This window comes from Eubalaena glacialis, chromosome 1 (assembly GCF_028564815.1).
Source record: "Eubalaena glacialis isolate mEubGla1 chromosome 1, mEubGla1.1.hap2.+ XY, whole genome shotgun sequence".
NCBI classification, from domain to species: domain Eukaryota; kingdom Metazoa; phylum Chordata; class Mammalia; order Artiodactyla; family Balaenidae; genus Eubalaena; species Eubalaena glacialis.
This window is the reverse complement of record NC_083716.1, coordinates 4,977,859-5,004,957: the sequence shown is the minus strand read 5'-3', so window position 1 is coordinate 5,004,957 and position 27,099 is coordinate 4,977,859. Positions and strand designations below refer to the sequence as shown.

Sequence of the window (27,099 nt, the reverse complement as noted above, 5' to 3'; positions counted from 1 at the left end):
TATCTGACTGATACCTTTTTTTAAAAAATCCTAAAGATCAGACATTTAATCAGAAGAAAAACCATCTCTCTGGCACCTCTTTGGTTATTAAAATACCTATGAATCACAACTGGTTGCTGAATTTGGCTTTTTGGTCAAATTCCCCTGCTGAATGTTGGAGGATGAGTGAGGAGTACTGTCAAAGCTTCGTGGTGAGATTAAGTTCAATGCCTGCATCAGCACCGCTCCCCCGCCTTCTCCCCCTCCCACCCGCTAGAACTGCCAAAGCTGGAAGAATCCAGATGCGTGGATGTTCAACTACTCCATTCAAACCTGAAATGCATTTCCTTTCTTCCTTTCAGAAAAAACAGGCTCAATTTTATGAAAACATCGTCAAGGTGATAAGACCCAAGCCTGACTATTTTGCTGTCGGTTACTACGGACAAGGATTCCCCACGTTCCTTCGGGTAACTTTGGATTCTGTTTTGATTGGGTCAGGATTGCTCCCTGGGCAGCGAGCCTCTTCCCTTTCCGAGGAAGAATTTGGACTTTGCATCCGAAGTCCGACTCTTTGTATTATTTTAACAGCTCTGTGCTTGGCTTAGGGTGCCAGAGAGGGGCTGATCATATTTTTTGATTGCATATAAACTTTCCATCTCATTTTTCCCAAATAGAACTCCTGTTCAGAGATTAATGTATATTTTTTAAATTGTGGTTGGGGACTTCCCTGGTGGTCCAGTGGTGAGGACTCCGCACTTTCACTGCCAGGGGCCCAGGTTCAATCCCTATTCAGGGAACTAGGATCCCACAAGCCGCGTGGCACGGCCAAAAAAAAAAAAAAATTCTGTAAGATATATATGCATAACATAAAATTTACCATCTTTACCCTTTTTAGGTGTATTGTTCAATGGTATTAAGTTTATTTAGTTTGTTGTGCAACTATTCCCACCATCCATCTCCAGACCTTTTTCATCTTCCCGAACTAGAACTCTGATCCCATTAAACAATAATTCCCCCTTCTCCCCTCCCCACAGACCCTGGCAACCACGCTCTTACTTTCTGTCTCAGAATTTGCCTGTTCTAGGGACCTCATTTAAGTGGAATCATATAAAACTTGTCCTTTTGTGTCTGGCTCACTTCCCTGAGCATCACGTCTGCAAGGCTTATGCATGTGGTAGCGTGTATCAGAACGTCGTTCCTTTTTATGGAAGAGTAATATTCCATCGTACTGATGTACCACATTTTGTTTATCCATCCGTCCTTTGATAGACTTTGGGTTGTTTTGCCTATTATGAATAACACTGCTATGAACATGAGTATTTTTAATTATATGAGAAACTGGAAATGGATTCCCAGTGCTGGAAACTCAGAATCATATTCCATTTCTGAGGCAAGCATGTGCTCTTTGACACATGATGGAAGAAATACTGTGATCACCAGCCAAGTCACCCAATAATCATGAGGCCAGAAATTGTGTAAATAAATGCTGCCTAGCCTACTAGTAGAATTGTTAAAGTTTCTCAAAAACTCATTCTTGGATGCCATTGACCATGATTTCCTGTCATTTCTTATGACCTTTTTTTTTTAATGTCACCTGGTTTTCTCTTATCCTGGGAGACCATGCGTGATCCTTCTGGCTTTAGAGAAGCAGGAGCTCTCTGCCTAGGGCACACCTGTCCGGGGCAGTTAGATCCAGTTGGGAGATTTCTGTAGCCCCAGAGGTGTGTTCCTTTGGCCCTGGTGTTTCTGATCCCCCAGGAGGCCCTGATAGTATAAGACATCCCTTCACGCTGGCACCAGCAGGAAGGACTTACTTGGTGAGGACCTGTCATTCTGTATAGGAACGTCAGCAAGTGGCCTTCTCAGGGCTGACCAGCTCCAGAAGGTGACCTGTTAGTTGATACGCTCACGCAGGGTCCTGGCTGGGCGCCTGGGGCATCTGGCCTGTCCCTGTCACTGCTGGTCAGTCTCTCCTTAACACCGTCACCTTCATTGTGCAGCTGTGGCATTTAAGATAGTGGTTAGGGAGGATTTTGAAATTAACTTTAAGTAAAAAACCAATCCAAAGGGGATAATGAGCCTGGAGTTGAAGTCACCTAATGTTGCCCAAGGCTTTAATTAAGGTATGTGAATATGTACATATGCTTCCGTGTGTGTGTGTGTGTGTGTGTGTGTTTGTGTGTGTGTGTGTGTCTCTAAGAAAGACTGAGAGGGAGGGACAGACCCTAAATCACAGCTGACCTGTGCTGTGCTGGGTGTAGAGTGTGTGTGTGGCCCTTCTTGGACAGTGCCATAATTTAAGGCCACTACGGCTCTGTCCTGGTGTCCTGAGGAGGCAGCAGGGCGAGGTGAGCATTTTGCAGCCCCCAAGCCAACTGATGCCAGGGTTGTCCTGGGAGGTCACATGAGATCCGTGCTCCAGGGACCGTGCTGGGTCACCTGCCCGTCACAAGGGCAAAATGCAGAGTACGAATAACAAGTTTAACGGGCTTGATTAATATGGAACTGACTTCCCCCCCACCCCTGAATAATTCTGTGGGGCTATAGCAATACATTCATTACGCTTCACAGATTACCTGTCAGGGCTCCATCTGACAATGACATTAGCAGTTACAAAAAAGTGGGTGGGATGTTTGTCTACTTCATTCAGTGCTGGGAGCACAGCCTCTGAGAACTGACTCGCTGGCCCCTCTGTTTTGCTTTGAGAATTGATCGCATTGGGGTTTTTTGCATTTATATGAATATTTATGATTCTTACAAGGAATAAATATCTTTGACTATATGTACGTTTCCCTCCTGTTTTCAGGCTTGAATGGACCCCTTCAAAATGCAAAGTAATTGACATTTCTAGAAAATGTGATTAGTGTGTTCATCTATAACTCACTAGTGTTTTTCTGTTAAAGCCTTTATATACATTTTTATTATTATGTCTTCCTTCTAGTGTAAAGCATAATAAATGCATGCTAGTTTCGTAGTAGCCTGTTATACATTAAATCACCCTGAATTTCTGAAATGTTTGGCTTTTTATAGCCCTAAAAGATGCCCGTAGTGTGTATTTATATTTCTAATTAAGACTACATATTACTTTGGTTTCTGCTTCAGATTATTTTTTTAAAGAAAGAGCACATTTTTCTCCTGTAATGGGTACTTTAAGACATACCTAAGCACAAAGTGAAAAAAACATATTCAATTTTTAAATTGTTCCTTCTTTAGTGATTTACAAGAACTCGGAATAACTTTGGACTAGGGAAGGGGATAAATGGAATGCCACAGGGGCTCTGTTTTTGTGAAAATTCATTAATTAGACAAATTTTAATTTGGCTTTGAGCTGAGTCTCTAGGATGCATCTGTTTGTGTATCTTCTCTTCCCCTTCCTCCTCCTCCTCCCCCTTCTCCTCCTCTTCCCTCTCCCCATCCTTCCCCTGCCCCCTCCCTTTCCTCCTCCCCCTCTCCCCACCTCTCCCCTTCCTGCACGCTGGCATCCGTCCAGGGTCAGGGCAGATAACAGGGCTGCCCCTAACTCATGACCGGCTGGCCCGGACCCTCTTGCCCAGGGTCCCTGATGAAACAGCAACGAAGTCCAAGGAGGAGAAGCACGAGCCCACAGCCTCCTGTTCCTCGGGTTCTGTGGGTTCTGCTCATTGCAACGAGGAAAACCTTGTGGCAGTTTTCATTGATGTTGAGACAGCCCTAAGATGGGGCAAGAAGATGGGTGGGGGGAGGTGGAGGGCTTCGAGAACCAGCTGCTGCATCACACCACCCACTGTGATGGGTGATGTGTGACACCTTTCTGTGATTCAGTTGCCACTCAGAACACACTCGTTGAATCTCTGAAGGTATGGAGACCAGTTCCATCTTGGAATCAGAACGTTCCTGACAGACGTATTTACAGAGTGACCGTGTCACGAGACAGGTCTCAACGAGACAGCCTGAGTAGAGAGGAATGCTTACCTACTTATCACCCTCCCTCGAGGTCGCCCAGCCCAGCCACCCAAAACAACCCCCAGATGGACTCTCCAGACTTTGTGGAGGTGACAGAAGTGGCATTTGAGAGGGACAGACTCCAGCCTTTAGGAGGAGCACTCTGTATGCTCTACCCTGTCATCCGTTGATGGCTTGTTGTGCACATGACAACTCCAAACGTTCCACGAGGGGAGTCCGGCCACCACCTCCGCCCTCTCAGCACCAGGGGAGGCCAGGAGCCTTGGGTCCCTCTGCTTTGGTCTGGACCCTCTTCGCTCCAGTTCTGCTCATCTCTTGGCTGTGACCTATAGGAGCCAGCTTGGAAAGTCGAGCTCAGGCTCTGAGGCCCCACCTTAATCTCATGCTCTCTTGAATTTTTTTTTTTTTAATTTATTTTGAATTTCTGAATTTTATTTTATTTATTTTTTTATGCAGCAGGTTCTTATTAGTTATCCATTTCATACATATTAGTGTATACATGTCAATCCCAATCTCCCAATTCATCCCACCACCACCACCCCTGCCACTTTCCCCCCTTGGTGTCCACATGTTTGTTCTCTACATCTGTGTCTCACTTTCTGCCCTGCAAACTGGTTCATCTGTACCATTTTTCTAGGTTCCACATATATGCGTTAATATACGATATTTGTTTTTCTCTTTCTGACTTACTTCACTCTGTATGACAGTCTCTAGATCCATCCACGTCTCTAAAAATGACCCAATTTCGTTCCTTTTTATGGCTGAGTAATATTCCATTGTATATATGTACCACATCTTCTTTATCCATTCGTCTGTTGACGGGCATTTAGGTTGCTTCCATGACCTGCCTATTGTAAATAGTGCTGCAGTGAACATTGGGGTGCATGTGTCTTTTTGAATTATGGTTTTCTCTGGGTATATGCCCAGTAGTGGGATTGCTGGGTCGTATGGTAGTTCTATTTTCAGTTTTTTAAGGAACCTCCATACTGTTCTCCATAGTGGCTGTATCAATTTACATTCCCACCAACAGTGCAAGAGGGTTCCCTTTTCTCCACACCCTCTCCAGCATTTGTTGTTTGTAGATTTTCTGATGATGGCCATTCTGACTGGTGTGAGGTGATACCTCATTGTAGTTTTGATTTGCATTTCTCTAATAATTAGTGATGTTGAGCAGCTTTTCATGTGCTTCTTGGCCATCTGTATGTCTTCTTTGGAGAAATGTCTATTTAGGTCTTCTGCCCATTTTTGGATTGGGTTGTTTGTTTTTTTAATATTGAGCTGCATGAGCTGTTTATATATTTTGGAGATTAATCCTTTGTCCGTTGATTTGTTTGCAAATATTTTCTCCCATTCTGAGGGTTGTCTTTTCGTCTTGTTCATGGTTTCCTTTGCTGTGCAAAAGCTTTGAAGTTTCATTAGGTCCCATTTGTTTATTTTTGTTTTTATTTCCATTACTCTAGGAGGTGGATCAAAAAAGATCTTGCTGTGATTTATGTCAAAGAATGTTCTTCCTATGTTTTCCTCTAAGAGTTTTATAGTGTCCGGTCTTACATTTAGGTCTCGAATCCATTTTGAGTTTATTTTTGTGTATGGTGTTAGGGAGTGTTCAATTTCATTCTTTTACATGTAGCTGTCCAGTTTTCCCAGCACCACTTATTGAAGAGACTGTCTTGTCTCCATTGTATATCCTTCCCTCCTTTGTCATAGATTAGTTGACCATAGGTGCGTGGGTTTATCTCTGGGCTTTCTATCTTGTTCCATTGATCTATGTTTCTGTTTTTGTGCCAGTACCATATCGTCTTGATTACTGTAGCTTTGTAGTATAGTCTGAAGTCAGGGAGTCTGATTCCTCCAGCTCCACTTTTTTCCCTCAAGACTGCCTTGACTATTCTGGGTCTTTTGTGTCTCCATACAAATTTTAAGATTTTTTTGTTCTAGTTCTGTAAAAAATGCCATTGGTCTTTTGATAGGGATTGCATTGGATCTGTAGATTGCTTTGGGTAGTGTAGTCATTTTCACAATATTGATTCTTCCAATCCAAGAACATGGTATATCTCTCCATCTGTTGGTATCATCTTTAATTTCTTTCATCAGTGTCTTATAGTTTTCTGCATACAGGTCTTTTGTCTCCCTAGGTAGGTTTATTCCTAGGTATTTTATTCTTTTTGTTACAGTGGTAAATGGGAGTGTTTCCTTAATTGCTTTTTCAGATTTTTTTATCATTAGTGTATAGGAATGCAAGAGATTTCTGTGCATTAATTTTGTGTCCTGCAACTTTACCAAATTCATTGATTAGCTCTAGTAGTTTTCTGGTGGCATCTTTAGGATTCTCTATGTATAGTATCATGTCATCTGCCAACAGTCACAGTTTTACTTCTTCTTTTCCAATTTGTATTCCTTTTATTTCTTTTTCTTCTCTGATTGCTGCAGCTAGGACTTCCAAAACTATGCTGAATAATAGTGGTGAGAGTGGACATCCTTGTCTTGCTCCTGATCTTAGAGGAAATGCTTTCAGTTTTTCACCATTGAGAATGATGTTTGCTGTGGGTTTGTCATATATGGCCTTTATTATGTTGAGGTAGGTTCCCTCTATGCCCACTTTCTGGAGAGTTTTTATCATAAATGGGTGTTGAATTTTGTCAGAAGCTTTTTCTGCATCTCTTGAGATGATCATATGGTTTTTATTCTTCAATTTGTTAATATGGTGTATCACAATGATTGATTTGCGTATATTGAAGAATCCTTGCCTCCCTGGGATAAATCCCATTTGATCATGGTGTATCATCCTTTTAATGTGTTGTTGGATTCTGTTTGCTAGCGTTTTGTTGAGGATTTTTGTATCTATATTCATCAGTGATATTGGTCTGTAATTTTCTTTTTTTGTAGTATCTTTGTCTGGTTTTGGTGTCAGGGTGATAGTGGCCTCATAGAATGAGTTTGGGAGTGTTCCCTCCTCTGCAGTTTTTTGGAAGAGTTTGAGAAGGATGGGTGTTAGCTCTTCTCTAAATGTTTGATAGAATTTACCTGTGAAGCCATCTGGTCCTGGACTTTTGTTTGTTGGAAGATGTTTAATCACAGTTTCAATTTCATTACTTGTGATTGGTCTGTTCATATTTTCTGCTTCTTCCTGGTTCAGTCTTGGAAGGTTATACCTTTCTAAGAATGTGTCCATTTCTTCCAGGTTGTCCATTTTATTGGCATAGAGTTGCTTGTAGTAGTGTCTTAGGATGCTTTGTATTTCTGCAGTGTCTGTTATAACTTCTTCTTTTTCATTTCTAATTTTATTGATTTGAGTCCTCTCCCTCTTTTTCTTGATGGGTCTGGCTAATGGTTTATCAATTTTGTTTATCTTCTCAAAGAACCAGCTTTTAGTTTTATTGATCTTTGCTATTGTTTTCTTTGTTTCTATTTCATTTATTTCTGCTCTGATCTTTATGATTTCTTTCCTTCTGCTAACTTTGGGTTTTGTTTGTTCTTCTTTCTCTAGTTCCTTTAGGTGTAAAGTTAGATTGTTTATTTGAGATTTTTCTTGTTTCTTGAGGTAGGCTTGTATAGCTATAAACTTCCCTCTTTGAACTGCTTTTGCTGCATCCCATAGGTTTTGGATCGTTTTGTTTTCATTGTCATTTGTCTCTAGGTATTTTTTGATTTCCTCTTTGATTTCTTCAGTGATCTCTTGGTTATTTAGTAACATCTTGTTTAGCCTCCAGGTGTTCGTGTTTTTTTACGGTTTTTTCCCCTATAATTCATTTCTAATCTCATAGCGTTGTGGTCAGAAAAGATGCTTGATATGATTTCAGTTTTCTTAAATTTACCAAGGCTTGATTTGTGACCCAAGATGTGATCTATCCTGAAGAATGTTCCGTGCGCACTTGAGAAGAAAGTGTAATCTGCTGTTTTGGATGGAATGTCCTATAAATATCAATTAAATATATCTGGTCTATTGTGTCATTTAAAGCTTGTGTTTCCTTATTAATTTTCTGTTTGGATGATCTGTCCATTGGTGTAAGTGGGGTGTTAAAAGTCCCCCACTATTATTGTGTTACTGTCGATTTCCTCTTTTATAGCTGTTAGCAGTTGTCTTATGTATTGAGGTGCTCCTATGTTCGGCCCATATATATTTATAATTGTTATGTCTTCTTCTTGGATTGATCCCTTGATCATTATGTAGTGTCCTTCCTTGTCTCTTGTAACATTCTTTGTTTTAAAGTCTATTTTACCTGATATGAGTATAGCTACTCCAGCTTTCTTTTGATTTCCATTTGCATGGAATATCTTTTTCCATCCCCTCACTCTCAGTCTGTATGTGTCCCTAGGTCTGAAGTGGGTTTCTTGTAGACAGTATATATATGGGTCTTGTTTTTGTATCCATTCAGCAAGCCTGTGTCTTTTGGTTGGAGCATTTAATCCATTCACGTTTAAGGTAATTATCAATATGTATGTTCCTGTTACCATTTTCTTAATTGTTTTGGGTTTGTTTTTGTAGGTCCTTTTCTTCTCTTGTGTTTCCCACTTAGAGAAGTTCCTTTAGCATTTGTTGTAGAGCTGGTTTAGTGGTGCTGAATTCTCTTAGCTTTTGCTTGTCTGTAAAGCTTTTGATTTCTCCATCGAATCTGAAGGAGATCCTTGCCAGGTAGAGTAATCTTGGTTGTGGGTTCTTCCCTTTCATCGCTTTAAGTATATCATGCCACTCCCTTCTGGCTTGTAGAGTTTCTGCTGAGAAATCAGCTGTTAACCTTATGGGAGTTCCCTTGTATGTTATTTGTTGTTTTTCCCTTGCTGCTTTCAATACTTTTTCTTTGTCTTTAATTTTTGCCAATTTGATTACTATGTGTTTCGGCATGTTTCTCCTTGGGTTTATCCTGTATGGGACCCTCTGTGCTTCCTGGACTTGGGTGGCTATTTCCTTTCCCATGTTAGGGAAGTTTTCAACTATAATCTCTTCAAATATTTTCTCGGGTCCTTTCTCTCTCTCTTCTCCTTCTGGGACCCCTATAATGCGAATGTTGTTGCGTTTAATGTTGTCCCAGAGGTCTCTTAGGCTGTCTTCATTTCTTTTCATTCTTTTTTCTTTATTCTGTTCTGCAGCAGTGAATTCCACCATTCTGTCTTCCAGGTCACTTATCCGTTCTTCTGCCTCAGTTATTCTGCTATTGATTCCTTCTAGTGTATTTTTCATTTCAGTTATTGTATTGTTCATCTCGTTTGTAATTCTTCTAGGTCTTTGTTAAACATTTCTTGCATCTTCTCAGTCTTTGCCTCCATTCTTTTTCTGAGGTCCTGGATCATCTTCACTATCATTATTCTGAATTCTTTTTCTGGAAGGTTGCCTATCTCCACTTCATTTAGTTGTTTTTCTGGTTTTATCTTGTTCCTTCATCTGGTACATAGCCCTCTGCCTTTTCATCTTTTCTATCTTTCTGTGAATGTGGTTTTTGTTCCACAGGCTGCAGGATTGTAGTTCTTCTTGCTTCTGCTGTCTGCCCTCTGGTGGATGAGGCTATCTCTCCCTTGAATTCTTTCTGGCAGGATGGAAACTATTTAATTAGGGCCTACCTGGGGTGCGGGGGGAGACGATACGGACACCATTCTCCTCCACTTGCCTTGGTGCCTTTACCCTGTCTGACCATTTCATGCCCACTAGTGTGTGGGCTTCAATCACTCACTTGGTTTCTCATGGTTTTGTAAATTGATTGCTACTGTTAAGACTGAAATGTACTACCAGACTTCAGTAACGTCATCTTTAGTGCTTCTCAAACAGTATTAACTTACCTGGCTTCTGTTCCTGTGTTCTTGATTAGTAAGATCACCGCAATTACAAGCTGTTCTTCAATTCAGTGACATTTAATAAAAAACTGTCAAGCCCATTTTGAAGACCAATGCCTTTATGTGTGAACTTTTCCTGGCCCTTCCCCTGGGGTGTTATTTAATGAATGTCATTGTTTCCAGGGGAAAGTTTTCATTTACCGAGGGAAGGAGTATGAACGCAGGGAAGATTTTGAAGCTCGGCTATTAACTCAGTTTCCAAATGCTGAGAAAATGAAGACAACATCTCCACCAGGCGACGATATTAAAAACTCTGCTGGCCAGTGTATCCTTTCAGACAACCATGTCGGATATAAAATGATGGCGATGTCGTTTGGGTGGTTGGGTGTACGTGGGACCTTGCTCCTGGCTGATGACCACTCTGCCTTATGATCCTTAACCCCTTTGACCTTCAGATATTCAGTGCTTCACAGTAAAGCCCAAACTCGATTTGCCCCCTAAATTTCACAGGCCTGTGTCAGAGCAGATTGTAAGGTAACATTTTCCAACATGAGGGTAGTGAGAGGCGTACTCAGATCGCTTCATAATTTCACGTCTCAGAGGGTGGATGTCAGCCTTTGATTAACTTTTCAGATGCTCTTTCTGTTTACTTCGAAAAGCAAGGGAAGCTAATCGTGTTCAGCATCAAAGAAAGGGGAAGGAAGATGTGAACAAGTGTGGCCGGGAGGGTGCAAGGCTGTTCCTTATACCCGAGATTGGGAGACAGGGAAAGTCAGGGGGAGGAAGGGTACTCTGGGCTCCTTTTGAGCCACCAGGTGAGAGACCCCCTGTAGACCTTTTCTCCAGGGCTCAGGCCCTGCCCCTCACCCCACAGATATGAGTCTGTGTGCCTGTGGTGTGGCCTGAGCATTTGGATCCCAGAAGGCAGGAATAGGGATTCAGACATGTGCTCGTGATGGAGAACCAGGTGGGGGATGAGAAGAAGCCTTCACCCCTACAACAGGGTGATTACATAACATGGGATTCGGAGGTGGATTTTAAAACTCACAGGCCAACTGTCCAAACTAGAGTGAGATATTACGCATCTACATTGAATTGCCCCTGACTTAGCAGTGGTGTAGAAACACCTACACTAGATGTCTCTTTGATATGAAGAATTTTCTATTTGATCCATGTACTGGTAAAAAACAACTAACCTCTTTGATGGCCTAATAATGCTCAGGATCTGCTTATTTTATATCCTGAAGTTTGGTGGATTGGGTTCTTCTACAAAATTCACTACCATTTCTTTAACCTTTCATCAGCAAACATGGGAAATAAACCAGGACTTGGTTTATTGATGGATGATCGCTTTCATAAGGCTTAGATTTTAAGTTTTGCAACATTTTTTCTCAGAGAGGCATTAAGCACTAGTGAACTGTAGTGTATGCTCAGATATTTCCCTTTGATGTGGGGTGCCCACCTGTGTTTCAGCGCAGGGGGGTGAGTGAGCCTCCCAGCCTGCCTCTGGGACATGCGTGAAACCCACCCCCTCCCCAGGGGAGGAAGGTACAGTCTCCATCTTATGTATGCCACCCTTGGTGGTTGCCAAATCTGCCTTTTGTAGATCTGAAGTTAAAGTATGCAAGACCTTTTAAAAAATAAGACATATTTTTAAATTTTTAATAACTTATTAGATTAAATTATTTAATAAATTAATTGTTGAATTATGGATTCAAATTTTAAATAATAAACGCATAAATGGAGAATGAAGGCCTTTTTCCCCCTCTCCTTTGCTTCACCTTTTCTGTTTTTGCCGGTTTCACTCTTACTCAGCATCTCTTCTCCCTTGAGCGTTGTCAGGGACAGGGAAGAGGCAAAAATTCAAGGTAATTTTTCCACCTGCCAACGTCTCTCTTCTGAGGCTGGCGGGGAAAGAAAGCCCAGCTATCGCTCCAGGTCAAGGCTGGAGATGTTTTAAGGGATGCAGTGACCTATAGGGAGACCGGATCCTGTGTCTAAAAGCAAATCGGCTGCTTTTCTGGTTAAATGTCTAATGATTTCTCTATCTCTGTACAGTTTTTACAGAGTAAACGAGGTCCAGCGATTTGAATATTCTCGTCCGATCCGCAAGGGAGAGAAAAACCCAGACAACGAATTTGCGGTAAAAAAAAAAAAACCACCCCCAAACTCATGCCACCACTAACAAAACTGCGCATGGAAAAGTGTGTTCTCAAAGGCTCCCGCAGTGCAGGATTGAATGCCTTTGTGTGTTATGTGCAGAGATCCTAGCATATCACCCATGCAAATTTAGTGAAATGAAGACCATTTCACACACAGCATCACTAAGGTGCTTGTGATACTGTAAGAAGGTAACTAGTGCTTTGAGAGTGTTTCCGTGCTCTGAGCACACTTGCTTCCCTCCTGCGTGTATCTGAGTCTTCCTCTGCGCCCCGGGTCCTGGAGCAGGTGCTGGTGTCTCAGTTATAAATAAGCTCTCGGAGGTGCCGAGTGTTTACATGGCTCTCTGCAGGGGACAAGCAGTCAGGAGGTGAGTTGGGCTCACTATCCAGTGCCCACACCTGAACTTCACTGTGGCACAATACGCCGGAACAGGGTCCCCGCGGGCACAGCTGAATAACAGGCCTCGTTGGATGTTGAGCAGCCTCCGGGACCTCTACCCACTAGGTGCCAGCTAGAGCCTCCCCGGGTGTGACAGCGAATCACAAATGTTTCCACACATTGCTAAACGTCTGTGCCTTGTTGAAGGCACTGCATTAGAGTCATAGAAATGTTAACACAGATTCTTGCAACCTTTTAAAAAATATACATACAACTGGTTTAGTGGATTCCATTTCGGAAAGGCAAGAAATAAAGCATGGCTTTTTTATTTTTTAATTAATTAATTAATTAATTTTTTTGAAGTAGAAAAGAATAGCTTTATTGCTTTACCAGGCAAAGGGGGCCACAGTGGGCTAATGCCCTCAAAACTATATGTTGAAAGCATAGTTATATTTATTTATTTATTTATTTTTAATGTTAACGTTTCTCTCCCCTCCTGCCCTGAAAAACCTCCTCTGGAAATCCCTAGATAGGCCCATATTTCAAGGTGGCATTAGCCCCAAGGACCCCTGGCGGGGACCTTGTCTGCAGGTCTCTAGGGATGCAGGGGGTCAAAGTTGAATTAGCACCATGCTGCTGACCCAAAGGGAAGCCCAGAGCACTTGCAGCAAAGCTGCCTTCCACCCACCCTCCCTTCGAAGCCCTGTTTCCTATAATCTTTTGATCCCCACGGTGATGCCTGTGAGTCTCCAGTCACAGCCCCTGAAAGGCCCTGCCCTTCCCGAGCCCAGTTTCCTGTGTGTCAACTAGGATCTTGGAGTCGGGAAATTCTAAGGCTGCCCCCAGTTTCATCGCTGGCTCTTTCAAAACCAAAGCCCTACTTCTTGGTTAGTGTGGCATCCTGAACCTGTTTGGTGACTGGTTGCACTGTGGCACCGTCTGCAGTGGTGAGAGAGGCAAGGTCCCACCTAGACACCCACACTGGGGCTGGGCTTTCGGAGCCATCTCTGCTCTGGTCATCACAGCAATCACTCTGTCATTTGTGTAGCATCCTGGCTGCAGGGTGTATGGGCAGTTCTTGAATTTCCCTCAGGCCTCTCACGTCTCGCGGCGATGTAGGTTCTTATACTGTGAAGGAAGAGACACAAGGAGGTCGAGCAAATTGCCGACAGTTGCGCAGCCATTCGAGGCAGAGCTGAGAATAACCACGGCTCCTGATGCCGGAGCTGCGCTAAACCTTAGAGGCTGGGCTGTTTCTAAATGGCCCAGAAATCCCCTAATGGCCCCGTTAGGTTCTCACACACAGATGAGGCTTTCAGAAGCCACGGGATTTAGTCCTTCACATGCTTGACAAAGCCCCAGGCTTCCAGATAAGCGCAGGGGGTTGGGTGGTAATGGGAGGCCAGGCTGGGGCCTGCTGCAGGGAGCCTGGCTCACAGGCCTGGGTGCTGGGAAAGCTGCCCTGCCAGGCCATCCCGGGAGCTCAGAGCAGCTTGGTGCCTCCAAACCTGGCCACGCATGAAGTTCTGAAACCCAGAGCCGGCAAGGAGGAGGGAGCCAGAGACAGGGTCAACGTGGAACCCGAAGCCCCCCCCCCCCGGGGACGCTGGGATTGGTGGGGAGCAGTGCAGCCTGCAGTTTCCAGGCCGGTGCCTGAGCCAGCAGCCCCTGGGGGCGGCAGCAGCCTTGGCCTGTGTCCCTGGGGCCTCGGCCAGGTCCTTCCCCTCTCCCAGCCTGGAATCTGAGGTTTGGAGAAAATGCTTTCTAAATTCCAGCCAGTTTTCTGGAAATGTTGACAATCCATTACACCATCTTTTTATACCTGGATCACTATGGACAGCCTCAGACTGCTCAGCGATTCTCTGTTACTGGGAGGTTTACCAGGCAAAGGCTGCTACCAGCTAGACATCCCGCAGTAGGGGGTGGGACGAAAGGGTTATGGTTCACCCCTGCAGCGGAGTTCTGTGCAACCATTAAAGAGGGGTGGAGTTACATTTATTGGCTTTAAACAGCTTCCCGCGATATGTACTATACCATCTTAGGAAGAATACATTTTCATTGAAAATACACGTATACACACTTGTTAATGCTTAGTAAGAAGCCTTGAACCCCAGATAGTAAAAGGTTAGGTTGTCATCTTTAGGTACTGAGTGATTTTTCTGCCTTCTATTTCCATATCTTCATTTTCTGATGTAAATATATATGTTACGCCAAAAAAAGAAAAAAATTCATCATTGAAGTACTGACTGATTTTATTAGAATGTTGAGAGGTCACTTTTATGAAGCCCAGTCTTCCTCAATGGATTTGCATCTTCAAGTTTCTTTTGAACACTAAGTAAGGCTAATGTAAAGCTCATTGGAGCCTTTCCAAAAATGTTTGCTCAGAGGGAACCTCCCTCGTGTGGACGTATATAATTCTCCCCTTCTATTGTATTTTCTTGGCCAAATGCTAGGGAAACGGGCACCGTTGACCAGGGAACAGGGGGCCGCGGTGTCCTGTGTAACAGTCTGGCAATTCAGCAGAGCATGGCCTGTGAGGTGTTCCCCGGGCGGCTGGTGACCTTGCCTCCCAGACCCTTGCAAATCCCCGTGAGGACAGAAGCTGTCATCTACCTGCAACATCCTTCTCCTAACAAGTGTCCTGTGTGTGTTCCCTTTGCAGAATATGTGGATCGAAAGGACCATATACACGACTGCGTATAAATTGCCTGGCATTTTAAGGTGGTTTGAGGTCAAATCTGTTTTCATGGTAAGCACACCCCGCAGGAGGAACTGCCCATCACCCCTTCTTCTACGGTCTGACACGGCCTCTTCCCCGGGCGTGTCACCTGGTCACCGTGGCCGGCAGGCATGCTTCGGACCCTACATCAGGCTTAACCCAGAATCACTCTCCCCGTCCACGGATACTGCGGTGGAAATGCCGTGTAATCACAACCTCCTCTAGCGTAGAAAGACACCAGAACTAAGATTTCATTTCTTCTTACAAAATATTTAAATCTAGTCTTCACTGTGCTGTTTTGACAGTTCTTTCTGTTACCGCAATGAAAAGTTTGACAAATTCCAATTTACATATGCTTTTCAAGATCTTTCTTCCTGATGGTTTTATTGCCATTTACATGACAAACAACTTGATTAATAGTACTTGCTCGTTTTCAAGTAAAAATAGCTTGAGAATATACCCCTCACCCGTACTTTTTAAAGAAATAATGACCCGCATCTCATTAGCTACACTTTGCCTTGATGCTGAGCTATCGGACAGTTCCAATCACAGGAGCCAGAGTTGGGCAGAAGGTTCTTACTGAAGGTATAGCAGCAGCAGCGTGACCATTGCCAGTATAACAAGGTCTGATTGGAATATGTGTGCTTTGTCATGTGTCTCAATGCCCTTGGTTTTCACCTGGCAGGATCTTAACCAGAGGGGTGGTGCCCACTGTTCAGTTTACCATGAGTCCCCTTGGAAACTCCTGCTTCTGCCCTAGGACGTGGCTGGCGCCTGTCTTCCCAGCCTTGTTTCCACTCCTGACCTTCGTCCACGCCAGCTGAGCTCTGGGCCTCTCCCTGAGCATGCCTGTGGTCAGCTGCCTCCCATCCCCATCTCCAGCGCCCCCTCCTCCTGCTCTGAAGCCCTAGGGCTCTGTGCCCACCTCCCCACCCCTGGAGGGCGCCTCCACTTCCTGTGTCCCCAGAGACCCCACTCTGTCCCCTCCTAGCACCCAGGCGGGCCCTGACCTCTGGAGGGCTCAGGAGACGTGGCAGCTGGCAGAAATGCAAGCCTTCGCTGGCACCATTTGGAGCTGGTGATGTACATGTGGGAGACCACAGGACAGGAGACCCTTCCATAAACAGACACCACTCCTATCCTCCTAATGAGCCTCTTCCCGTAAGCCGTTTGTAATCGGGGATTCCGTGAGCCAGCCCGGATGCGTGAGGATGTGTGAGGACGGTGCTTAACAGCTCGAGGTGGCAAGGGCTGAGCCCCGATTTTCTGTAAGGATGTGGCTCTGCCACGGGCTATGCTTGCCCTTTTTAGTGAACGAAGAAAGCTGGAGGCTGAATAATCCCAGGATGGCAGGACTGTAATAATCCTGCTGTCCACACCCCTGGCCCCGCCATCGCTGGAACAGACCAGCACGGGATACTGTGAGGGCAGCAGCTGACCCTCTTGGTTTGATAAAGCTAGGACACTGCTCTTTCTTGTGGCAAGCGGGATCAGTGACAGGGAGTTAGCCATCAGTCAAAATGGAATTCTGCCCTGGAGAGTCCATTTGGCGAAGTTATGTGTCTGGGATGGTGCATTCCAGGGTCTGATAAAGCCAGGTGTGGGGTGAAAACAAAGGCCCTAGGGTACGTGTTGTTTGCGGTGCACGTGCAACCAGGGGGCACCCTCAGCGGCCAGCACCTGGGCGGCCACCTCTTTGCGTGTTACCTCCTCTCCATCAGGTCACCTCTCCAGCAGGTGCTCGCCAGTGGCGACTGAGGGTGTCAGTCTAGGATCTCTCCGTTCTCTGAACATCTCTGCACCCCCGACCCCCCTCTCTACCTCTCAGACAATCCCCAGGGGCTGTAGAAGGAGAAAACAGGCTGCTCTGCTTTGCCATTTGCTGAAGACACCCTAGGGTCCCCGGCACAGGTGGGGACCCGTCCCACTGCCCTTGGGGAAGGGAAACATCAGATTATCATGTGTTGTGGGCACCCTTGGACGTGGCTCCAGGGCCCAGCCTAGGGTCTGCTAGAGCCAGGCCTGGTGGGAAGGTGGTGGTATTGTTTTAAATGCGGACACACCCTCCTGGCACCTGCGGGCTGAGCCAGAGAGGAGCGCGGGGTGGGGCCTCGCCAGGCCCTGCAGGGGCCCCCAGAGAAAGAAGGGCCCTGGCGGTGTGGGCAGAGGTGCAGGAGCGGTGGCGAGGTGGGCCCATGCTGGCTCACCCCGCCTCCTGCTCTGAAGGTCCCGCTGACCAGTGGCGGGTTTGCAAGGGAGGCCCGTGAGGTCCAATTGAAGTGGTGACCACCGGGCGGAGGGAGCTCTTCCTTCCTAGGAGGGCGTGTGGCCTCCTGTGGAGACCACGGCAGGACCCCTCTGCCCCTCCCCCGCTTCCCTAACCAAGCAAGTCCAGGGACAAAGCGCCCAGACCTCCTGCCTCAGGGACAGGGAGAGATTGCTCAAAATTCCTTAAGACAAGCAACGAACAAGGCCATAGTTAACATGCCTGCTTTGTGAAGCACATAGCCCGTGCTCAAGCGCCACTCAGGGCTGTGTTTTCCTGGGATGACCATACGTGTACATACGCACGCATGCGTGCACACACACACGCACACACGTGCATGTGCACACACATTCCCCAGGACTAGGGGACCTTGCGTTGTGCCTTTGGAATTTGCATGTGGGGACAGGTCTATGGAAACACATAAAGATCCTAAAATGCCCAGCTTCTCTTGGCTGGGTGACGAGGGACCTTGCCCCAAGAAGCCACTGGGAAGAAAAGTGCATGGAGAGTAGGAAGCCTGCCCCACTCAGAAATGTGTGTCCTCTGGCGAGGAGCCAGAGGCATCAGCAGAGGCCCTGGCGGGGCAGGGGACGAGGCAGCTGGCCCGATGTCATTCCGTCCTCCCTCTCGCGCAGGTGGAGATCAGCCCCCTGGAGAACGCCATCGAGACCATGCAGCTGACGAATGACAAGATAAATAGCATGGTGCAGCAGCACCTGGACGACCCCAGCCTCCCCATCAACCCCCTCTCCATGCTCCTGAACGGCATCGTGGACCCCGCCGTCATGGGAGGCTTTGCGAATTACGAAAAGGCACGTGACACGCCAGCTTCCTCTTTCCAGCCCTGTCCTGGGACGGACTGTCTCCAAACCCTGTCTCCAAGCCCGGAAACCACCCTGGTCTCGCTGAGCGAGCTCTGCAGTGACCGAGCCTGGGCCGGGCTGCCCAGAGGCAGCCTCTGCGGGCTCCCGATGGTCAAAGCCCCACCCCAGGCCCGACCGGCCTGGGCATTGTCCCCTCATCTTCACCCCCCACCGGGCTGTGCTAATGGAGCTCTAGAGAGTGACCCTCGTGACTGTCCAGAGACCTGGGATCATTAAAGGCCAAAAGATACAGTTTCAGTGAAAGACAAAAGACTTAGAATATTTAAAATAGATGGGAGGCTGGTGCAGTGGGGACAGCCAGCTGGTCTCCCTGGAAAATATCTCAATAAGATCAGGCAGAAGCTGAAGATCATGGGATGTGCTCTAGACAAGGGGTCTGCACTACAGCTGCCGCCTGATTTTGTAAATCAAGTTTGGGACGTGGCCACAGCCATTCTTTTACTTGGTGTCTGTGGCTGTTTTCCTGATACAACAGTGGCAGAGTTGAGGCCCTTCACAGAAAAGGTTTGCTGCCCCCCTGATCTAGACAAAGTGAAAACTGAAGCAGAAGGGGCTCTGCCTGAAAGCGGGCTGTGAGGCAAAACTGCCCTGGACAGAGAGGTGATGCTCTGTTCCAGCTGCCTTCAGCTGTAGGGCGGACCCGGGATGGGGGTCAGGGGCACGAGAGCAGATGGGGAGCTGCCTCCCAGCGAAGTGAGCGACCCGGGTCAGCTGTGGCTTTGCTGGGCTCCGTGGACGGGGCCGCCACAGTGAGTGAACGATGTCCATTTGTTGTGCTGACTTTACTGGGTGTTTCGCTGGGGTAGGATCCAACCCTGGGGAGAATGAGCTGGGTGATGGCCGGCGTGTGCATCTGTTTCACACACAGCTCTCTCCCCAGGCCTGGTGTACAGAAACGTGTGCTCGTGTACTAAGTGGCTCTCCCTGTCTCCACCAGGCCTTCTTTACAGAGCGGTACCTGCAGGAGCACCCTGAGGCCCACGAAAAGATCGAGAAGCTCAAGGACCTGATTGCCTGGCAGGTAAATGTCCAGCGGCAGCTGCAGGGCCCGAGGCGGGGAAAGTGGAGTCTGGGACCAGATCCACCAGGGCCACCTTGGCACACCTGCCAGCCGCCACGGAGGACCCTGGACATCAGCCAGAGCACCCGTGACCATGTTTGTCCCGGATAAACCCATTCACCACTGCCGTGATTAACTCGACCCCTGGCTGTAGTCGTGCATTTGAACACCTAGAAAGTTCTGTCTTGCAAATGCACCTGGTCTGTTTCCTCCCCTCGGTCAGTGCAGTGCCTGCTGGAAAATCTTTGTCTGGTATCGACAGAACGGAACATCACGGGCAAGGTCAGGACGGTGATGCCCTAGAGACCGTGGCTCCAGCCTGTCCTGGGAGGGCGCTCGAGCCGATGCCATCGACGTGAGAGGCGGGGATGGGGAACCGCCGAGCACCCACCCTCCTGTTGCCCCTGCTGGTGGTCAGAGTTGGGGGAAGGGGTCCTCATTTCTGTTTCCTCAGCTGTAATTCTGCATATTCTTTGGCTTTTCTGCTTGTACTCCTGAGGCCTTCTGAGTCTTTCCTTAGCGGGACATGGTCTGGAAAGGCTGGGCAGCTCTGGAGGGTGTCCTGGGCTCCATTGGAAGTTCCCTGTTCGTGTGTCTGGGCTTCTGGAGCTTTCATGAGCCTGGAGGTGGAGGGGACATCCAGACCCAGTTCCCGTGGGAGCTCTGCCTACTTGCTCTGGACTTTGGGCAACTTGCTTCTTTAAGCTTCCTTTTCTCACGTGGGAGGCAAGGAGGGTGCTGCTTATCTACACCCCACACGCCAGGCTGAGGGAAGAGGGCTGAGGAAGGCAGAGGCCAGGGTCTCCCTGTGCCTGGGTGGCATCCCACCCTAGCCCAGGGGTCCCAGGCTGTGACCAGTGCCCGTGGAGCCTCACCGTCCTGGCTTCATCATCAGCACATGGGCTGTGTGACCTGTTAGGGTGGAGCGGGGCTGAGTTTTGGTTTCAAGCCTAATTACAAGTATTTATTTTGTATCTATAAATATATATGGATATTGCCGTGATAAAATTTATGTAACATAAAATTTACCACCTTAATCATTTTTACATGCACAGTCCGGTGGCATCAAGTATGTTCCCATCGTTGTGCAACCATCACCACCATCCATCTCCAGAACTTTTTCATCTTGCAAAACCACTGTGTACCCAGTAAACAATAACTCTCCATCCTCCCCACCCCTGGAAACCACCATCCTACTTTCTGCCTCTGTGAATTTGATTATTCTAGGGACCTCATATAAGTAGAATCATACATTGTCCTTTTGTGACTGGCTTATTCCACTTAGTATAATGTTTTTAAGGTTCATCTGTGTTGTAACATGTGTCAGAATTTCGTTCCTTTTTAAGGCTGAATAGTATTCCACTGTCTGTATAGACCACTTTTCACTTATCTGTTCATTCACTGACGGATACTTGGGTTGCGTCCACTTTTGCTGTTGTAAATGATGTTATAATGAACGTAGGTGTACAAATATCTGTTGTTTCCTGCTTTCACTTCTTTTGGGTATATACCCAGAAGTGGATTGTTGGATCATATAAGTCTATTTTTAATTTTTTGAGGAAGCACTGTATTGTTTTCCACAGCAGCTGCACTATTTTCCATTCCCACCAATAATCATGCACGATGGTTCCAATTTCGCCTCATCCTCGTCAACATTTGTTATTTTTTGGTTTTCTTTTTGTTTGTTTTATAGCCGCCATCCTAATGGGTGTGACTTTGCCACAAATCCGTAGGCATTTGATATCAATTTGCCTTGGAATTCTTCTGTGATAAGACACCCTGGGAGCTGAATTTAAGGGAACTTTTTGGCCATGATGGTTTCTTTGCACAAGATGTAAGCCTCAGGTAGGCAGTCTCCCTCTGTTACTAAAAAAGAGGGAGAGAATTTAAAGGTCTGAATGATTCCATTTTAGATGTTGTAAAAACCAAAGGGTACAAAATTCAAAACTCCACTGAAGGCTATAAAACCATTGCTACACAAAAACTAGTTTGGTCTGCAAAAGTTCTATTGATTTTTTTTTTTTTTTCCTGTAAGCTTTTACAGAAAATTGGATTTTAAGAGTTTCAAGCCCTACAGAGGAAAATAATTTGCTCCCCAGAGAGAACTTTATGTCAGCACTATGTCATCACCCCTAATAAGTATATTAAAGGATGAATTTTAAAGTAGCTCACAGGAAAGTCAGGGGAAAAAAATCTGTTTTCTAGCCACTTCATTAAATCAAAGAGTGATGAAAAATACATATTCAAAACATTACCTGTGACCTTGCTTTTATCTGCAAATATTTTGAAGACCCATCTTTTAATATCAGTAATTGAGTCATACGGTCATTAAAAATAAGAAGTTTGGGGTTATCGGAATGCTTTCTTCTGGTTTTGTGTTCATTTGTTTGGTTTGTTTTTTTCCCTGAAACTCCATCAGGGCAGAGGGAGGTTTTCCTCCTGGGAGTCCCAAGGGTTCCTTGGCAGAGTTTCCATCACTGGTGCCTAAAATCATTTGTGAAGGTCGGTTATTAAGTCCCAGGCAGCTCCTGGCTCTGCTGTTGCCATTGCTGAAACAGAGGGAGCTAATCCCCTCGCAGGCAGGAGCTGGGGTCGGGTGCAGGCTGCCTGGGGCCTCTTCTAGGTTTGCGGCTGACACCAGGTCAGCAGTGAGCGCCAGCCCCTTCCTCAAAGGCACAGCTCCATCTTTCCCCACACGCAGCTGTCTTGTTGGGCATCCCTGCTGTGTGTCCAAAGATGAATCCATATAGACTCATATGAAACCACTGTGGTGCGTGCATATTTTTTTTTTTTAATTTATTTTATTTATTATTTTTGGCTGTGTTGGGTCTTTGTTGCTGCACGCGGGTTTTCTCTAGTTGCGGCGAGCGGGGGCTACTCTTAGTTGCGGTGCACAGGCTTCTCATTGCGGTGGCTTCTCTCGTTGTGGAGCACGGGCTCTAGGCATACGGGCTTCAGTAACTGCAGAACGCGGGCTCAGTAGTTGCAGCACACGGGCTTAGTTGCTCCGTGGCACATGGAATCTTCCCAGACCAGGGCTCGAACCCATGTCCCCTGCATTGGCAGGCGGATTCTTAACCACTGCGCCACCAGGGAAGCCCCATATTTCTCTTTGAAATGCACAGAGATGAAAGACCAAACCCATTCATCATCCCCAGCCGATGACAGTCGTACCGATGTCGCCAGTGGTGGTGCTCCTGGAACACTTAGCAGTGCTTCCAAATGTTCTTTGCCGCTGGCAGGCCATGAATCCATGTAGGAGACACGCAGGAGCAGACTTCAAATACAGCACCGCCATTTAGAAGGGTGTCTTTTGAGAGCAGGCTGCATGCTCTCTTTGAACAACTCGAGGTGTGACTTTGGGGAAGTCCTCCCCACTCTCTGGGCTCTGGGAAACTCTTTAGATGTGCAGACTCCTGGGATCTACTCTAGACCAAATCAGGTTTCTGGGGGTGGGATTCAGGAATCTGCCTGAGAGATTTTGACGCTCAGCTTGGTTGGAATCCAAAGACCATTCCAGGCCTCAGTCCATGGCTTCTGTTTGTGTACTAAGCACCTCATATGTTAGAGTGTTTGCACAGAGCATCTTTTTATTCATAGCTTCAGTTCAGCCCCGAGCAGACATAGAACAAGGGCCAGATCCCACCCTTCTTGTAGAAGGTTATGTCTGACCCATGTCAGGGACCTGTTGAGGGGATACATTTCATACCCCATAAATTTCACCTGCCAGATCACCGTTCACTCAGTCCCAAGACCTGAACCAAAGGGTCTTAACTTTAGTCCAGCAAGTAGCTTCTTTGATGTCAAGAATCTGGCCAATTAAGAGTTTTATCAAACCAACAAAAAAAAAATGCAGAAATGATTGGACCACACTTTTATACATTTGAGAGAGGGCCATTTTACAAGATGCTTTCAGGATCTAGAGTGGCTGTGCTTTAACCTTGAGACAGCACCCCGACGTTTGTCTTCACGCCCAGATAGCCACGACACGTTTACCATCCCACCAAAAGTTGTCTGCAGCCTGCCTGTGCTGGCCCCCAGGAAGCACAAGGATTTCTGTGAGCATTTTCTTCCGTTGAACGTGAACGAACTGCAGCTAGCCCCTGGAGGCTGCCATCTGCAAGAGGAATTCATATGGAATAGTAAAACGTCCCATCTGGTTTGAAACCTTAGCTGCACGCTGTCCTGTTGGTGATAGCTGTTCGGAAAGGGATGCCTGGCGTGTACCTTGGGTATAAGCCCAACTGTCAGCCAAACACACTTTGTGCCAGGGCAGCTCGAGAGCAGGCTGGGTGGTGTAAACACAGGGGAGCGCTCACTTATTCCGTCCTTTCCTGGAGCACCACAAGAGGCTCCAGCTGCATGCTGTAAATGGCAGCCAAATACATTTTATGCATGGATTCATCTTGATAAGATTTCTTGAATTTGTTCACATGAAATTCAATCGTGTACTTACTATCCTTCTTACTAATAAATCTCATTTAGATTGGTGTTCTGTCATATTAAGAAAATCTGTTTTTAATCAGTATTTTGATTTAATGGTAAATTATTAAGAGGAAGCCTCTTAGCTTGATTGCATTGAAGAGCATCTACCTCCCAGTCTGAGCCTCAGGGGAAGCAGAAGCCAGGGGAAGAAAGGAGGCTTTCGCACACCCACCCCCAACGGCTGTGACTCCGGAGGGTCTCTGGGGCTGGGGAATAAAAATGTCTCTACGACGCTTTTAAAGGTCAGCTGTATCTCCACACTCCAATGTGAAGTCTTGGCATGGATATTTGTGACAGCAGTGTTGGCAGAGACATGATTCTTTTTAGTTTTAAGGAAGAATAAATTTGGTTTTCCTTTCCAAATAAGAACATCCTTCAGGACTATAGATCACGTATTATTCGGTTTTTACATTTTGGAATAGGGTTCTCAATTGCCTGTAGAGGCAATATTCTTAGCGAAAAAAATCTTTGTCCTGTGACTTGGCCCTTTGCTAACAGATCAAGTCATAGCTAAACAAATCCAAAACGCAGCCCTTCCCGAATTCAAGTGGAAAGCACGGAGAAGTCTATTCTGGGGTTGATGGTCAAATGTGAGTCAGGCAAAGTAACGGAGCAGCCGTGTGCTGCACAGCGCACGAGACGTGTCCGATTTAAAACACAAATGCTTGTCATTTACACATTTTGGTCTGGGGGAGTAACCTGCCTGCTGATGAATTTAATCAGCCGGTTTGACTGGGAAACCAAAGCAGATGCATTTTGCACGTTGCCACTTGCTGTCTGGTGTGCATTTCTCTCCCTAGACCACTAAGCAAGAAATAAGGAACGTCAACCTGTATGTTTTTCAGATTCCGTTTTTGGCCGAAGGGATCAGGATTCATGGAGACAAAGTCACAGAAGCACTGAGGCCATTTCATGAGAGAATGGAAGCCTGTTTCAAACAGTTAAAGGAAAAAGTGGAGAAGCAGTACGGAGTCCGGACCATGGTAAGTGGCTGGCGCGGCAGAGGGGAGGGAGCGTGTCTTTGTGTCACACTGTCTGGCTGTGACAGGCTCACAGGGCCGAGTACTTGAGTTGTGTACGTGATGCCTGCTTAGGAAGTGAGATAAGGAACCTCCGCCCCTTCATCATTTCGTGTGCCAACAAACTAGCCACCACCTTTCGATAACTGGAAATGTCAGGGTGTGTAAACGTTCATGAATTTGCTTGATCACCAAATATCCTGCTTATGGCTGTGAACACAAGCTACCCATAGTGTTGTCGAGCAACAGAAAAATCTCATAGATCCATCAACAGAAAAATGTCATAGATCCATCAACAGAAAAATCTCATAGATCCATGCAACTCAGGCTGGTTCACAGAGACCACACCTACAGTAACACAACACGCACGAAGGGTTAAATAACACACAGGGAAACAGCACTCATGATGTCCCAAAGCCGAGGTAGAGCCTGTGCCCAGGCCAAGGTCAGAGTCATTGAGGGGAGGAGTGGATTGCTGAGGTCTGAAGCTGTTACCTGTTGGAGGAAGGGGTCACTGATCTAGGCCAAGGGTAAGTTGCAGGAGATGGGCGGGACACTGGCTGGAGAGAGGACTCACTCAGCAAAGGCTGAAGGCAGGGATTTGAATGGCAGGCCAGGGGCCGGTGCAGACACAGCCATGCCTTGGGCAGAGGACAAATTGTAAGGAGGAGCTGGGAAGGTGACCAGCCCCCCGGAGCCTGGAATGCCAGGATGTTCCAGGATGAAGGACAGACCTGAGCTTTTTTTTTTTTTAACATCTTTATTGGAGCATAATTACTTTAAGCTGGGACGAAGTGACAGTGGGCTGGACATATATACACTACCAAATGTAAAATAGCTAGCTACTGGGAAGCAGCCGCATAGCACAGGGAGATCAGACCTGGGCTTTTGCTAAGAGTTGGTGGAAGGTCTCCTAGCCAGGGCTGAGATCAGGAGCATGATAAAGTGGCTAGGCATTTTTATGGATGCAAAATCCCTGACAGTTTAAGCCTTAATGGTGGGCTTGAGGCAGTCTTCATGAGCCATGTCTGAGCAGCTCCGGGGGCAGGGCCCGACACCTCACATCAGAGCACCCCTGTGGTGCAGTTCAGAGCATCACTTCCACCCTTACTCAGGGTCTCTGGGAGCCTTGGTGAGTCCAAGCCTTGACTGCTTGTGGACTCGGGAAACGTCTGGCCTAGCAGATGGCTTGAGGCCCCCTTTCTCCATTGTTCGGGGGTGAGCATCAGTGTCGCAGAAAGAGGCAGCGAGACCTCTTCTGGTCTACTGGGATCCCATGCCTGCTGGCGTGGAGCGGGTGTATGCGAGCAGGTCTTCTGTTATCCTGCAAAGGGAAGGCAGGCTGCAGGAGCTACTCCACCTCTCCTAACACAGGACGCTCTACCTCCTGAAGAATCAGGTGTCCAACCAGGTGCGCCGTCTTGGTTTCTTTTCTGACCCAGCTCCATCTTTCTGCCGTTCTCTAAAGTCCTCTGCTGCTCCCTGTTGAGCTGGCTTCTTTTTGTCCACACATTTATCTCACTTAGCAAACACTAATTTAGTGCTTACCATGTGCCAGGGACCTTTCCGAGGTTTTTAACAATTATGAACTTGCTAGGTTCCTGCAACACGAGGAAGGAGACACTGTGGACATCCCGATTTTATAGATGGGGCAACAGGAACATGGGAAGGTTCACTAGCCCGAGCTTACACTAGTAAGTGGCAGAGCTCTTCTTCTCTTGCCCTTGTGGTTAGAGACATGTAAGAGAGCCGGACCACCCCTGAGAGGGGTTATGCTCTATGCTCTCCCACCCTCCCCAGCCCTGCCGGCCATGCCTGGGCCCCGAGCCCAGGTCCTCCAAGCCCAGGACCTAGTGCTGATCAAATGAGGTGTCTTTGGCCTTGACCACAGCAGAGCATGAGCCTGACCAAGCCAAGAGTAACACAACTGCCGGGCTATGGTCTGAAGACTCAGCAGGCAGGAATCTGGGACCGTCAGCCCAGCAGGAACTGCTACAGGTGAGCAGGCTTAGAAATCAGGACCACGCTGGAGGAGCCTTCATTGCAAGTCAGAATCCTCGAGCCGTGCCTGATCACTCTGGAGCTTGTGACTCATTACAATCAGCGTCAAGTGGCCAGAAGAGTTTCAAAGTGCATCACGGTGCACCTCTTTCAAAGTCTGATGCCACTTTTAATTCTTTCTGAGAAGTAAACACTTCTGAAATCTCCAAGTTTTCTTACTAAGTGAAAAGCTTCCTCTTTGATCAATCATTGCATGTATATTTCAGGATGACAGAAATCTGTCTGGCTCACCAGACGTCCTTCATATCCCTTTCTCTGCTGTGATTCATGATTTCTCTGCCTGCTTGTGCTTGCACACGGAGGAGGAGGGAAGCAAGGGCAGGAGGGCGGGGCGGTTGTGTAGGCAGTGGGGCGTCCTCGGCCGGTGATGAGCCATT

At 46.7% G+C, this 27,099-nt stretch overlaps 1 protein-coding gene across 2 annotated transcripts in view; it reads left to right on the top strand.

Annotated features, from left to right (window-relative positions):
• The window catches only part of DOCK1 (dedicator of cytokinesis 1), a 518,791-nt gene that overhangs the window by 470,138 nt on the left and 21,554 nt on the right, over window positions 1-27,099 (top strand). For both annotated transcript variants that reach the window (XM_061183775.1, XM_061183829.1), the window contains exons 40-47: window positions 342-446; window positions 9,871-10,012; window positions 10,143-10,221; window positions 11,746-11,830; window positions 14,891-14,977; window positions 17,849-18,025; window positions 19,035-19,118; window positions 24,488-24,625. In XM_061183775.1, the coding sequence (XP_061039758.1) occupies window positions 342-446; window positions 9,871-10,012; window positions 10,143-10,221; window positions 11,746-11,830; window positions 14,891-14,977; window positions 17,849-18,025; window positions 19,035-19,118; window positions 24,488-24,625 (897 nt within the window). The remainder of the gene's footprint in view (window positions 1-341; window positions 447-9,870; window positions 10,013-10,142; window positions 10,222-11,745; window positions 11,831-14,890; window positions 14,978-17,848; window positions 18,026-19,034; window positions 19,119-24,487; window positions 24,626-27,099) is intronic.